General features: G+C 31.8%; 1 protein-coding gene across 2 annotated transcripts in view; it reads left to right on the top strand.

The window, feature by feature from the left end:
- The window catches only part of LOC111514492 (MTOR-associated protein MEAK7), a 36,351-nt gene extending 25,051 nt beyond the window's left edge, over nucleotides 1-11,300 (top strand). For both annotated transcript variants that reach the window (XM_074178448.1, XM_074178447.1), the window contains 2 exons: nucleotides 932-1,158; nucleotides 8,376-11,300. In XM_074178448.1, the coding sequence (XP_074034549.1) occupies nucleotides 932-1,158; nucleotides 8,376-8,666 (518 nt within the window). In that variant the 3' untranslated portion in view covers nucleotides 8,667-11,300. The remainder of the gene's footprint in view (nucleotides 1-931; nucleotides 1,159-8,375) is intronic.
- The last annotated feature ends 3,975 nt before the right edge of the window (nucleotides 11,301-15,275 follow it).

Here is a 15,275-nt window from a genome sequence, read left to right as displayed (position 1 = left end):
TTAACAGTCCATTTGATCTTTTCATAACTCACCACCTTCTTTTTCACAGGTCCTTTTGGCGGGCTCCAGTTCTGAGTTTGTTCAGGATATTTATAATTCCTGGGCCGGGGAAGTGCATCCCCTGTAATTAATTTCAAATAATATAGTCACAAAAGCCTGAATAAATAAGATACAAATGGTTTTAGGAATAAGAAAAATAATTCATTCTTTCTTATTCTTGAAATTTTCTTGTTTTGGTATTAGGTACCAAACGTTTTGTTACAATTAGTGTTATATATTTTGTGCAATATCATAATTACAATAAAATAGATTAAATATTTATTAACCAAAACGTAGGGTTGAATTAAATATAAAACAATTAATCTACTATTTCATAAATTTACGTTTTATCTAAAGTTGAATTTAATGATATATATATATTTCGTTATTTTTATTATTTTATTTCTTCGAATTATAAAATCGAGAATGGGAACTTCTGTTAAAATCTGAAATATGAACTTTCCTAGTAACACTTGATTTTAATGTTTATTTTTGTATCAATCCCTAGAAACTTTTCCCTTCATTTGCAAGATGCATAGACCTCTACATATGACTTCAGTACATTTAAATTTTTAGAATATCAGTATGATGTCAATAATGGAAATATAAAACTACAGAGATTTAACAAAAGTTTTAACAGGCAGATACTTTTGCATCATTCTGAATTTAAAATTTTTGAAAGGTTTCCTTAATTCCCACATGGAATATTTATTGAAATAATTATTTATTTATCGATAGTTAATATCAAATTTGTAGATAGTAGATTATACCAAATTGTAAAAATTGTGTTTATAAATTTTGAATATAATATTTGTAACATTTGAAGACGAAAAAAACTTAATTTTTACAGTATCAATAAACTCATTCTCAATACTCAATTCACTTCTTTCAGGAAGAATAGTCAATCAAGGACCTTCAGTTTTGATAGTAGAGGATAAGAATGGATACATGTTTGGTGGATTTGCGCCAGCAAACTGGGAGTTGAGTCCGAAATTTTATGGAGACGACAGTAGCTTCTTATTCACATTGGCGCCACGAATGAGAGTATTTCCATCTACAGGGTACAATCAACATTTTCAATATCTCAATTTGCATCAGCAGACTTTACCAAACGGATTAGTAAGTAAATTGATGGACGTAGCCGTTACTATGTGGTACAAGATCATCATGAGAAATGAAACTTTCTAGTGTAACTAATGTTACTGCAGTTTCGTTCTTATAGGACGTCCATATAGGACGAAACTGCAATAACGTGAGTTACAAATAAAAGTGGTAAAAAACGTAGAAAGTTTAATTTCTCATTTTTCAGGATTAGTAAGTGAAAACCAAACACATCAATTCAGTAGAAAAATATGATGTTCAAAGTCATAAAACTTTAGAGCCTAGACTTTTAGCAATACATATTTTCCTTCTTTGTCTTATCTATGGAAAGTGGGGGATAAAGATGACATGTTCTCTTTTGTAAGGTGGTTCTATCTGTCTCTTTTCAGTTAAGTGTGGACCCCTATGTGTTTCAATAGAACTAACTACAGATACTTATTGGTTATCAGCAGATAGGACAAATTGAATGTATATCAACAGTTTCTGATGCTTTTTTTGGGAAAGAAAGTTTTTGGCTTTCTACTACTCCATCTTGATACAAAAAACAAGGGAATGAGGGAATCTTCCAAGGAAAGGAAGGAAGTAATCAATTTTAAAATAAGTAACTCTATACATGGATGTGTAGATCATGCAAAGAAGTAACTTTCAGACACAAACTGAAAGAAAATCCTCCTGAAACAGCTACTTTCATATAAACATTGAATTACACGAAAGAATTTTTTTTTTCGAAACAAATACTTCTATATGAACACTGAATTATACAGAAGATACTTTTCTCTACTCAGTTTGTATTTCAAACATTCTAGTATGTAAACGTGTGTATCACTATATTGAATATTTTGTTCAAATGAGAGGCTCATGAGCTGGCTTTTATTTGACAAAACTCTAACCTATACTTCTCATATGAATTCTATAATTAGTTAGTCTCTACAACTACTGGATTTTATTAGTAGTAATTATATTGCCCCGAACATAACCTCGCTGAAAACGGTATATCTTGCCTATATTGAATCGATTCTAAAATATACATCAACTGTGTGGTCTCATTATTCTGTACATATAAATAAAATAGAATCGGTCCAGAATCAATTTTTATTATCGGTGCCTACAAATAAGGATTTGTGTGTTCCAATATGTTATCTACTTTGTCATTCAGATTTCCGGTCGTAGCAACTCGGAACCTTTCTCTGTTTTAAATTACCAAACCATACCACTATTTATTTTTCACATATAGTCAGTGGTATATTTGAAGACTGGGAATCACTCGTTAAAAGGTAAGACCTCGTTAGTCCACTCACACAAGTTTCAACTTCTGAGGGTTGTCGTTCGTAGGGGTGCGATAGCTGGTTAACGGAAAAAACATATTTTAAACACATATCTAAAGGAATAATTTGTTCAGGCCAGTCTCACTTCCCTACACGGTAGGTTGATGAACTGAGATCTATCAGAGAGCAACTACTCCCCTGGCTAATACCACGAACGACGTTGTATTATATCCGACAGGTGTCAATGCAGGATTCTTCACTGAAGTTATTCCTGCATGTGCTGTTAGCGATACAATTGCCGCAATAGATTTTCAATTATTGGAACACACTTGCAGACCGATTTTGGGTTGTTTGGCCACTCGTCAGTGTATGGTAGTGTCTATCATTGAAAATCGAATTCCTTCAGAGTATCATTCCTCAAACTAAGCTGAAGTGGACAACAAACAACAGGTTTTTCATCGCTCCATCTGCCTGTCAACGAGGTAACCAACCGCATATCCTTTAGATGATTTCACTATTTATTATTTGTGGATATTACAACTCAATACTACTACTCCGTCTTAATACAAAAAAAGTGGGAATCTTCCAAAGAAAGGAAGAAAGCAATCAATTGCAAAATAAGTAACTCAATACAATACAGCAACATATTTTTTAAACAACATACATAGATGTGTAAATCATGCAAAGAAGTAACTTTCACATACCAACTGGAAGAAAAAACCCTTCTGAAACACCTACTTTCATATAAACATTGAATTACACGAAAGAAAAAAAACAAATACTTTCATATGAATTATACAAAAATACTTTTCTCTACTCAGTTTGTATTACAAATATTCGTTATGGAATTGAATTACATATGATTCACAGGATTCTCAAACAATATACTAAATGAAAAGTAAAAATTTCACTTACATGGTACTCTGTCATCCTCACTGATAGACATCAATGTTTCGATGTAAGACACTTGCCCTAGTTCTCAGTACCAATATGGATAACATTATAAGAAAAACCAGACAATTCATTCATATGGAAGTTTTTTTTTTATTAATAGATATAATGAAAATTTGACTTTACAGTTAGTTTGTGCTTGAAAAATGAGTACAAATTAAAAAAAGAAATAAATACACCTCCGGAAATTCGTTTTTGTTGTTGCAAAGTTCATATAGTTTTTTCATTCCATTGTGAAACTGATTCAGATTTTCAATGTATGTATGTACGTTAACATGTCAGTAATCGAATAAACGTATTTCTCTTCATTCTTATTACACTCGTATTCCTTGTTTTAATTGATTATTATTCAGTTTGATTATTTTCCTGGCCAATAATTTAATTACAATCTAACCCGAAATATACTTTTCTGTAAACTAAACATTGACCTACAGTTTCATAACTATTCAAGACTTTCATTTTAACGATTTGTAATAATCATAATATCAAATTTCGTGATTTTAAACATTACAAAACTAATGCAACATGTCGGGAAGAAAATAGTAGGTACTGATCAAATCGAAATAAAATTTTCCCTTAGTAGGCTTTTGAAACAAATTTTTAGTTTTGGTTAATGTCAAATTATTGCATTTAATGAATCGAGTTGTTTTGTGTACAGATTTTCGTACAATTATAATTCACAAGTAAGTACAATGTCATCCACACAGGACAAAGTGGAAATCGTTCTTTTATGTGATGAGAATGTGCCATATCGATATGTTGCTTGTATTTTCAATCACCGGCATCCAGGAAGAAATTTTCACTTTAGAACCGTGGGAGGGATATTGAAAACATTCAAAGAAACTGGCTCTGAGGACAATCGTTTCAAGAAACCACATAATCTAATAAAGTATAATGAAGAAAAACAACTCAATGTTTTTTGAGCGTTGTTGAAAACCGAAAAACTAATATTAGGAGTATTAGTGAAGATACAGGGGTTGGCAGAGAAACTGTGAGAAGAATTTTGCACAAAAATAAATTCCATCCCTATAAGCTAAAGTTCATACACACTCTTAAAGAAAGAAATTTCGATATTCGAGTAGGATTTTCATTTTGGTTCCAAGGTAAGAGAGAAGATGACATCTCATTTCGCTACAGGATTTTATGGACAGACGAGGCAACCTTCACGTCAAACAGAACTGTCGTTTCCAAAATTGTCGCTAGTAGTCCATTAATAATCCAAATTTTGTAATAGAATGCCGTCACCAATTTTCATTCAAGACAAATGTTTGGTGTAGGTTATTACATAACAAAATAATTGGACCATATTTTTTTAGAGAAAATTTGAACGCAGGCATGTACAGAAATTTCATTATGAATCAGTTTGTCTGAAGTTTTCGATAATCTGCCTCAAAGTGTTAGACGAAATTTGTGGTATCAATTTGACGGGGCACCGATCCACCAAATGGTAGAAGATATATATATAGATAGATAGAAAGATAGATTTATTTGATCATGTTATATGTAAATTACATTTATAACAAGTCAGGAAAAAATGGTACAATGTACAAAGTTGTGTATAAATAAAAAAGACAGTAAAATTTATGATGGTTCAGCACAACATCTAAAACATGAAAATATTAAAATCATTCCGTATATGTACAGTTCATATAATCTTTCAAATTATATAAACAGTTTTTTATAAGATATTTTTTCACCCTCCTCTTGAATACAGTTATATACACAACAATACTAGATCAGAAGGCAAAACATTGTAGAGTTTGATATCCAGCAAATTACACACTGACATTTCTAGCTTGACCGGGGATTGTATCAGTTTTTGTGCATTTCTGGTAGTGTAATTGTGGTAGTCTGAATGGGACAAATATTTATTTTTATACTTGTGAATCTGAAGTAGTGTGTGGTAGATGAAAATACAAGGCAATGGCATGATTTTGAATTTTACAAAAAGTGGTTGGCAATGTTCATTAAGTGGGACACCTGCTATAATCCTGAGAGCTTTTTTTTGCATACGGAATGCTCTGAGAGCATAGGAAGACCTACCCCATAGGAGTACACCATATGTTAGGTGAGTGTGGAATAATGAATGATAGGAGGTTATTAGTGTTTGGGTGCTCAGAACTTTCCTCAGCCTACGAAGTAGAAGTAGATAAAGTTGGCTGGATTGTTTTACACAACATTTCAATGTGATTTTCCCATTTTAGTGAATCATTGACAGTTATGCCAAGAAGTTTAACATGATTGTTATTTGTTAAGCGATTATTTGATGATATAATAATATTTTGAGTTTTATCTCTATTTAGCTTCAACTTGTTTCGTGAGAACCATTTTTCCGCCCTTTCTTCCAGTTCTTGGTTTACTTTTAATATAACGTCAATATCTGAACTTTCATTTAGCATTGTCGTATAGTCTGCAAAGAAAATTATTGTTTTGGGAAGCATATAGTCGAAAATGTCATTTATGTAGATAAAAAATAATGTAGGTCCCAGAACAGACCCCTGAGGGATGCCATGAGACATAATTTTTGTATCCGACAGAGTACTATTCAAATAAACTGCTTGTTTCCTTGAAGAGAGATAGGATATGAAGAAATTTAAAGATGTTCCTCGGATTCCATAGTATTCAAGTTTTTTGATTATGAGATTTTGATTAACACAATCAAATGCTTTGCTCAGATCCCACAACGTTAAAGAGATGTGTTCGCCACGTTCCACATTGTTTATTGCATTTTGTATTATTTCCATAACTGCATCAGTTGTGGATCTGTTTTCCATGAAGCCATATTGATGTTTGTGGAGAATACTATATTTATTCATAAAGCTCATCAGACGTTCTTTAACTATGATCTCTATTATTTTTCCCAAGATGGGTATAATAGATCTAGGTCTGTAATTGTCAGGTGATGAAGGATCTCCTTTTTTGAAAATAGGTATAACTTTGCTAAATTTCAATACATCTGGGAAAAAACCCTCAAGAAAACAGCCGTTTATAAGAATGGTTAACGGTTCGATGAGATAATTTAGAGTTTCTTTGATGATAAGGCTATTTAAATAATATATGTCATAAGAGTTTGAGCTCTTGAGTTTTTTAATGGAGTGCATTACATCTTCATGGGTCACAGGTAACATAAAAAAAGATTCTCGAGGTGTAGGGAGGTTAGAATAGCAATCTGTTATGTTGATATTACAGGATGGCAAGGATCTGATTATATCCTCGGCTATATTGGAGAAGAATATATTAAATTCATCAGGGCTGATACTATTTGGGGTGACATTTGAGTTACTAGCAGAATTTCGTTCGTGATTTACTAACTTTCAAATATTTGTTTTTGGAATTTTCTAAGAAATGATATGATTCTCTTTTAGACCTAATAATTGCTGAATATTACTGGAGTTTTTTCCCAGCACCAAATCGTTATTTTTACACCTCGACACTTGTTTCGATCACCAAGTGATCATCTTCAAGAGGAAAATAAGTTTTATCTTCCTGCATCAAAATATTTTGAACTCAACTGCAGCTAATGGGATGCAAATCTGCTAAAAAAAGGAATACGAGTGTAATAAGAATGAAGAGAAATGCGTTTATTCGATTACTAACATATTAAAGTCCATACATTGAAAATCCAAATCAGTTTAACAATGAAATGAAAAAACTAGATGAACTTTGCAAAAACAGAGACAAATTTTTGGAGGTGTATTTATTTATTTTTTTTTGTAACAGGACAATGCAGGTATTTTCTGGTCAAAATTATGAAATTTGAATCATGTTACGTTCGAATCGATAGAGCGAAAGATTTGAAAATTAAAAAAATTGGAAAAAAGTCGAAGTGACAGTAGAGAGTTCAAATTTTGAGCAAGGATATAAAATTGGAAACTGGGCAACTTTTTTTTTAGCATTTTTCGAAATTTTGAGGATTTCCGAAAAAAATGTCAAATTTGACAGGTTTTTAGGGTAGCACATGGCAAAAGTAAAGAGGCTGTTTTTACCTCATTTTTCAAGCGCAAACTAACTGTGAAGTAAAATTTTCATTATATCTGTTAATAAAAAAAGCTTCCATATGTCGCGAACTTTATGTGTAACACTATATATATATATAAATATATATAGATAGAAAAAGAAAGAAGATAGATAGATAGATTATATATTATTTATGGTGAGTGCAATAGAATTGCAAGTAGAACATGCCGAGTATTTCATGAAAAATATCCACAACTTTCAGAGCCGAATAATAACGTTATAAATCGACTACTAAAAAACTGTAGGTTGAGTGGGACCTTTCGTCCAAAAATCATTGGCAGAAAGCTAGAAAGCTTTAGAGTGAATGATGATAGCAATAGCATGACAGTTTTGGTTTTTTTTTTATGCATTTCCAAATGCTTCTCTACACAAGGCTGAAAGGGAGATATGTATACCCTACTTGACAATTCAATAGACCAGGAAGAGAACGTGAATGGTACCAAATAAATGGTGCTCCACACCATAATTATTGTTCAGTAAGCGAAGCTTTAACTGAAATCTTCAAAGACAGATGGATTGGTACTAATGAAACTTTTCATTGGCCTCCTAGAATACCAGGTGGCAATCCATTAGATTTGATTTGTGTGGGGGTTTCATTAAAAATATGGTTTAATCCAACCCCGTAACAAAATGGAAGATATGAAATTTTCAAATAGAGGGGAGTTACTAATTCATGAAATTTTTTTCAGTTCGTGTATCAGCGTTAATAAAATTGTTTGAAGAGAAGTTTTGTCACTGATGAAGGAATATCGAATGGAATCTGTTAAATTTCAAAAATAAGTAATGAATGACAAAGAAACCACATCATTTTCTGTTTGAAACAGTTTATCTAAAAAACTGTTCAAAATCAACACAAAAATGTGGAAATATACAGGGTGTTCTATTTCAAAAACAGTATCGAGTTTTTCTGTTAACCATATATATAATAAAATTTAGATGAAAGAATGCATACCATTCAAATAGTATTTTTGAACTTTATATGAGAATCTTTATTTTCTCAAGGCAATGGGAGGTCAACATGGCTACTGGGGTCTTTGGATAGATAGCGAATATGGCAAAGGAGAAACAAGTCAATCGTGCACAACCTATACTGGTTATCAACAGATGTCTCTTTCGAAGGAATTCACATTCAGACACCTTGAAGTTTGGGGATTGGGACAGCCTCCACCAACACCGCAAGAGAAGGGAGAACGAGTTGGTATTCTTGATGGAAATGTAGAGAGCAAGGCTATTCTGAAAATGGCTGGTAAAACAATGTATAGTGAATTTGTCAAAGAACCTCCACCTGTTTGAAGGGAAGGTCAAGATGCCTTATTTTTTATCTAGTCTATTAACAAAAAATACAAGGTGAAACTTGTATCCAAGCATTTAAAAGTCGTTAAAAAATATCTAAAGTTTATGATGGGATTCAATAATAAATTTGTTCTGGTAATAATTGAGGTATTGATATGCATTGGTGCCGATTATATTTACAACTTCAAGTCATATGTTCTTATCTAGTCAAAACTAACCTAATAACACAAATTCTAAAATTGCAGGTATGTATAATTATTTGCATACAATTGTAAGAAGGGAGAAAGTGTTTCTTTCGTTAATGAGTAACTGTGGGTCGCTATTTTAATGATACCTACTTATAAATTTCGCATGTTTTGGTCACTAAAAATTGTATCACGTATCATCACTGTATTGGTTTCATTGGTATTAATATCTATAAATGTGTGTATCATTGTAAATCTAAAATATTTATGAAACAGAATATAAATAAAATTAGTGAATTACATAGAACTTCAAAGAAAGCAGTCACCTACTGATATCCAGACATCAGTATAAAAATGCAGGTTAAAAGTTGCCTCTGAAAAAATCGTGTTTTGTAATAGGGTTTGCTAAAAAGTAATTTCTTTTCATTTTCTTTGAAAAATCCAATTGAATTCAAATATTCCATTCACATAGTCCACTAAATGAATGTACATCTCCATGTCACTATGAAAAAAGTGGTTTTTGACAAAAAAACTGAAGGCAGTGGCTAGGTTTATCTTCTCAATATTAGTCTACTTGATTTAATTGTATCCAATCCAATTTATTCGAGGCATACAAGTTACTGAACTGAATAAATGGTAATAAATTCATGAAGGAAATATTACAGAGAAAACTAAAATTACTTAAATTCATGTGATTTACTCGTGTCATACTTACTGTAAAAAAACAATACATGTAATAGAAAGCTTATATTACAAAAGTGTGGATATAAAAATGAAAATTAAATTTTCAAATAAAATAAATTCACTGAAAATTTAACAATTCAGTGTCCCCTATCAGATTCAAAAACAGAATTTTTCATTCTTTGGCAAGTCTGTTAATGAAAAGATAAAGGTAATACCATTCCATATGTATGAATACTTCTCCAATATTTCGCTTTAAGGGTGGTGGTGATTGAATTGAATTTGATGATTCAATGATTTCAAAAGCTGTAGGTTACAAATGTAAAAAATCTCTTAGCAAATAAAAATTAAGACATGATGTGAAAACTCTGTAATGGCCTTTTCGTGCATTAAAGCAACTGTTTTATGAAAGTAATATTGTGTCGAAGTTATTTTCCAGGATTTTTGGTTGTGATCTGCAGGGACATATAAAAGACTCAGTCGGGTTCGTACCTCCGTACCATAAAGAGAATGTGACACTTAGACCTATCGTGAATGTGATAGGTTCACCAACTTATGAGCTGGCCAAATACTTGACAATCTACTGCAGCTGCTCGTAGAAAAAACAGTCATTTATTAAAGACTCGGGAAGTAAGGTTCTGGAGACATACTAGAGAGTTTCTACGTGGTTTCCTTGTACACGATGGTTCAAATTAAGGCTAATCGGCGAAGTATTCCCAGCAGATATATTCGCCCCGTTCGCTTGTAGTTCATCATCAACTAATTTTCAGTAGGATGGTGTTTTTAACGAACAAATGGATGGAACCCAATGAGCAGTTTATTAAATCTGGCGATAAGCGAACTTTCTCATGGGAAATTTTGAACAACGGGCCTCAGAGCAAGTGGCCAAATAAACGGATGGTACCGCAATGAGCAGTTTATTAAATCTGGGGATGGCAAACTTTTTCATGGAAAATTTTGAACAACGAACCGTAGAGAGCAAGTGGCCATTAAAACATTTTTTTGACTGCGTTATTTCTTCACAAACTCTACAAACCATGGCCCAGACATAGAGTTGGAAAGGTAAATATCACAAATAAATTTGTACATACATGTTGATAACTACTAGACACTAAACGACTTTCTATTATATCTAAACTCTCTCAACACAAAAATCCAATTCACAATGGTAAGTAAAACCCAAGAGACTATAATAGCCTTCTTGGATGTTCTTGGGAACAGACGTGAAGATGATACATTGGACCAAACAACCAATACACACAGACAGGTACCTGAATAAAAACTAACCACCAGACACTACAAAAGAAAGAGTAATTAAAACAATGACTGAGAGAGCACAATGCATCTGTGAACCTGAGAGTCTTCCTGAGGAACTCAATTATCTAAAAAATGTTTTTAATGGGTATGGGTACTGCGAAGTAGGATTCAAGCAGGCCATATGATTCAGAAAAGAGAACGCCAAAGTGACCCCCTGCTAGGCGTGTTAAGGGAATAATTTTTCCTTCTCTATGTTAAAAATTTTACAGACGGGATTGGGAGAATTTTAGAGAAACACAACATGAAACTATTACTCAGGCCAAGAAAAACTATCAGAGAAAGTATAAGGTCAGCTAAGGACTTCAGCTGTAGCCGAACATGCTCTTAAAGAAGGAACTCACATTGTCTCATTTGAAGATACAGTAATACTCTAAAAACTCAAAATTACTATCCAAAAGTAAATAGACAGGCAATAGAAATTCAAAAACAGATATAATTTCAATAGAAAAGAGGAGGCAATGAACATTAACAAAGTCAGGTAATGCAATTAAGAAAAAACACTAATAATAATATAAAACCAAAGTCAAATAGCAGCATCATAGTTAACGCATTAGGAACTACTTGAGCATTTCGACCGTTACTTCATCGCCTTTGATAATGTCTACCGCAGTAATAGACGAAACTTAAGGCATAAAAATCTTCAGACTATGAGCGAAAATAGCTTTGGCACAGATATCGCCGGCCGTGAAAGTTTACATTCTTTGAAAGTAATGTTGCCTTTGATCACCCTGTCTTACTATTCAAATCTGAAGTGTTGTCTGTTCTAAAGTCTCTATATATAGAATATCAACTCACTGATATTCCGAACGAATTGTATGTTTTGTTGATTTCCAGTATTCCCGTAATTCTTAGTGGAGAATATGTAATTTATATTTATGATAAGTAGGAATTTGTAATCTATGGTGTAAAATTAATCTATTGAAAACACTTTTCTCATACCAGAATAAAAATACTGTTTCTCGAAGAACGTTGCTCGACACGCGTTCCGCTAACCAAATTAGCATCATCAGGAGATGATTTAGGTATTTATAATTAAAATAGATTTAAACAAAGAGCTCTATGGGAAAATAAGTATCCACGTTTTTTTTCAATATTGAAATATTTTGTCATTTGTTTGCCATTTGAAAACAATATCTCTATGTTATTTATTTTGCGTTTCAGATGTGTAGTGTGAAATACAAAACTTATGAGAATTTGAATTTGAGGCAAAAAAATTAATAGTTAACAATCCCAAAAAACGACAAGTTTAATGGAACCTGACCGAAAGCCTTACTATTTATTTGGTTTCAGTATTCAATTCAATTTGACTTACTTTTTTTTATTCAACATTCTCACTGTCATATTGGGCAAAAATATTCGAAATTCCAAGTTAGTTGAATATAACTGAACGGTTCAATCTCGCTATCTATACTCATGATGCTGTCAAGATAAACATAGTCACTGTTAATATAAGAACATAGGCTCTCACAGCCAGGGTAACGAATAGAAAGAACAAAATCCGAGCTGGTAGGCTGTGCTCAAAATAAACTTGTGGTATTGAACATTTCATTTGCTACCGCAGCAGACATCTTCAGTGGTGTATATGTTAACTTCCAGTAACTATCTCCTTCTTTGGCCTAGCAGTCCAGATTTTGTTCTTTCTGTAATCATTGGTAGTTTTGAATTGTTGATTAAAGATGAATATTTTGATTCTATTTTTATCAGAAAGCATATAACTCATAAAATCATATGATTAAACTGATTTATGTTTGCATAGAACACTTTCTGTCATAGACATATCAGGAAGCAATTTTGTTTTTATGGCATTGAAATGTAGATGAACACAATATAAATTTCTTTATCTTTCAAGTTTGTTCAGCAGATTGGTTATAATATTTCCTTTTTCTGATAGACTTGATGGACGGTAGCAAGTCAGCAGTTAGGACTAGAATATCAACATATCTCAGTGATAAAGCTTTCTATAGCGTAAAAGAGTTTCTGGGCTCCTGATTTTATTTTAAAATTATAGTTGTACAAACCTCAACTGAATTCGTTGTCAAATTTTATATATTATGTATATATATATATATATATATACTATATATATATACTATATATATACTATATATATATATATACTATATATATATACAATATATATATATATATATATTTATATATATACATATATAATCTAGAAAGGTGCAGTCAAGCTGCTGGAAAATAATTCCATGAAAATCAAAAAATAAATAGATAAGTACTTCTTGATCACTCCCATATTGATTTCAATTTAAGAGCTACCGGTAGACAGCTGTTTCATATATATATATTGTCTATATTTTATCAATTTTAGTCAATCTATTTTATATACAATCTTTTTGACTAGTCCGATAAGTTACATATTCTGTAGTTTTCACCACACAATATGTATTATTTTGTGATGAATAAATGATTCTGATTCTTGATGATAATTAATGCAAATTAACGATCAGCTTTACACTTCATTGTGAGAATTTTATATTGTGTTTCTGTTCAAATTGAACTTATCTGATAGAAATTATTCAGGGTTTAATAAACTGCCGATAATTTTATTTGTCATGTAGTATCATTTCACAAGAAACGTCATACAATACAGTGTCAGTCAGCTGGTAATGATTTATACAATTCAAAAGTTTCAGCGGACCTCTACAAATTGTTAGAAAAAGTTGTAGTTATGGTAGAATTTTTTATTTTCAATTCCATATAAGGCGTGTTTTGCTGAAAAACAATGAGACTCGCACACATTTTAAAATAACTATATTGGTTTCAGATACAATAAAAGAAGTTCTCATCACAAAATCCTTTGACTTTCAATAGGTCCTTTTCTGAACTATTTTGTAAGGTATTTGGATTATCATTTTACCATAGTATCGATGTGTCATCTGCAGAAATTGTGAAATTTCCTCCAATGGATAATCAGCCAGATTATACAGTAAAAAAAGTAGTTGGCCGAAAAAAAGAACCTTGTGGAATGGCCACAAGTTTGTTGAAACTTACCTTCCGTTTAGACTTGATAACTAGTTATTTGAACCGCAGTACCTAAGTCCATAATTTTCAAGTTTTAGTAGGAGTATTTTGTTATTGAAGCATTCAAAAACCTATTTCAGCTGTGAGTAAAATTTTCAAAGTTGAGTGAGCATTGTCTTTGTGTCTTTTGGACGTTCTGAAACCAAATTTTGTTTTGATTTGGGATGAGGTATCAAGAAAGCTAATACTTTTTTCTTCATTCATTGTCATTTTGGTTGGTAGTCAATCAGATACTCGAAGAGTTTCTGCTTCAGCCACTTAAAAACTCTGGAAGAAATTTAATGGCGCGTCAAATAGCTGTGTGTCGTTCCTTGTGATGAAAACATATTTTCTCACTTTCCAGTTGAAATACAAATCCACAAAGAATATGCTTGCATGGAATAAATACTAAGATATTTGAAATGTTTTCAAGAAACTACTTTTTGCAACCCGAACAGTATAACAAATATTGAAATATTTATCATTTTGTACGCTGAGCACAATTTCTACATGAAGACCAATATGAGTAGAAGTGAGAAATGGTTATGACAGAAATTATGCAAGGTTTAGTACTTCATAACTGCATTTTACATGATATTACATCACACATGGCTGTAGTTAATTAAATTAAATGCACAAAATCGTCATATTTTCATCTTTCATCAAAAATAAGGGCAAACGCCAAGATTTCTGTCGTTTTTTATAAGACCAATGTGCCAAATCACTATGCACTTATTTCTTGAAGAGTGTAGAATCAAATATTTTTAACTTTTTGTTCACTATTTGACTACTGTTGCACCACATGTTTTAAAATAACAATCACCTTTCAAAATAATAGAGACCTATATTTATATAATAAAAAATAATTTATTAACTGTTGTCATGTTTCATTAAGTATGCTTTTATGAAAACTTTTTTTTTTAAATATACTGGAACAGAGTTTTCCAAGCAAATACGTTTTTCTCATTTACCTCTCATTCTAGTCTAGTTATAGTAAAGAAATTTTCCTATAAAACAAGTAAATTACAAAATTGTGCTGTTAGTAGATCTGAGGAAACTGAATTCCATGTGAACAAAGTCACAAGCAACAGCTAGTTATTTCAGTCTCAATACATTTGGTACATAGAAAATTGTTCCAGAAGGAAAATTATTGGATGAGATTGAGTGATGTCTCAAAAGACTCTTCAGTTCACCCATGAAACGTGATCGTCTTCCAAATATAATACTGGATCGATTCATTTAATTCGCGTATGACTAATAAGTTCAATCCATGGAGTTATCTTACCCAAGCCAATCACAGTTTTCAGCAATCACAGATGTTTGTATCAAATTACAATTGTTTCTCTCAATTAGGAAAGGTTTCCTGAATTTCTTGAAAAGACGAAAGAAGTTATTGAAAACA

Source organism: Leptinotarsa decemlineata, unplaced genomic scaffold (genome assembly GCF_025532065.1).
Source record: "Leptinotarsa decemlineata unplaced genomic scaffold, Ldec_3_MD MMD2_tig00003798_RagTag_RagTag, whole genome shotgun sequence".
In the NCBI taxonomy this organism is placed as follows: domain Eukaryota; kingdom Metazoa; phylum Arthropoda; class Insecta; order Coleoptera; family Chrysomelidae; genus Leptinotarsa; species Leptinotarsa decemlineata.
This window is presented reverse-complemented; position numbering and strand designations above follow the sequence as displayed.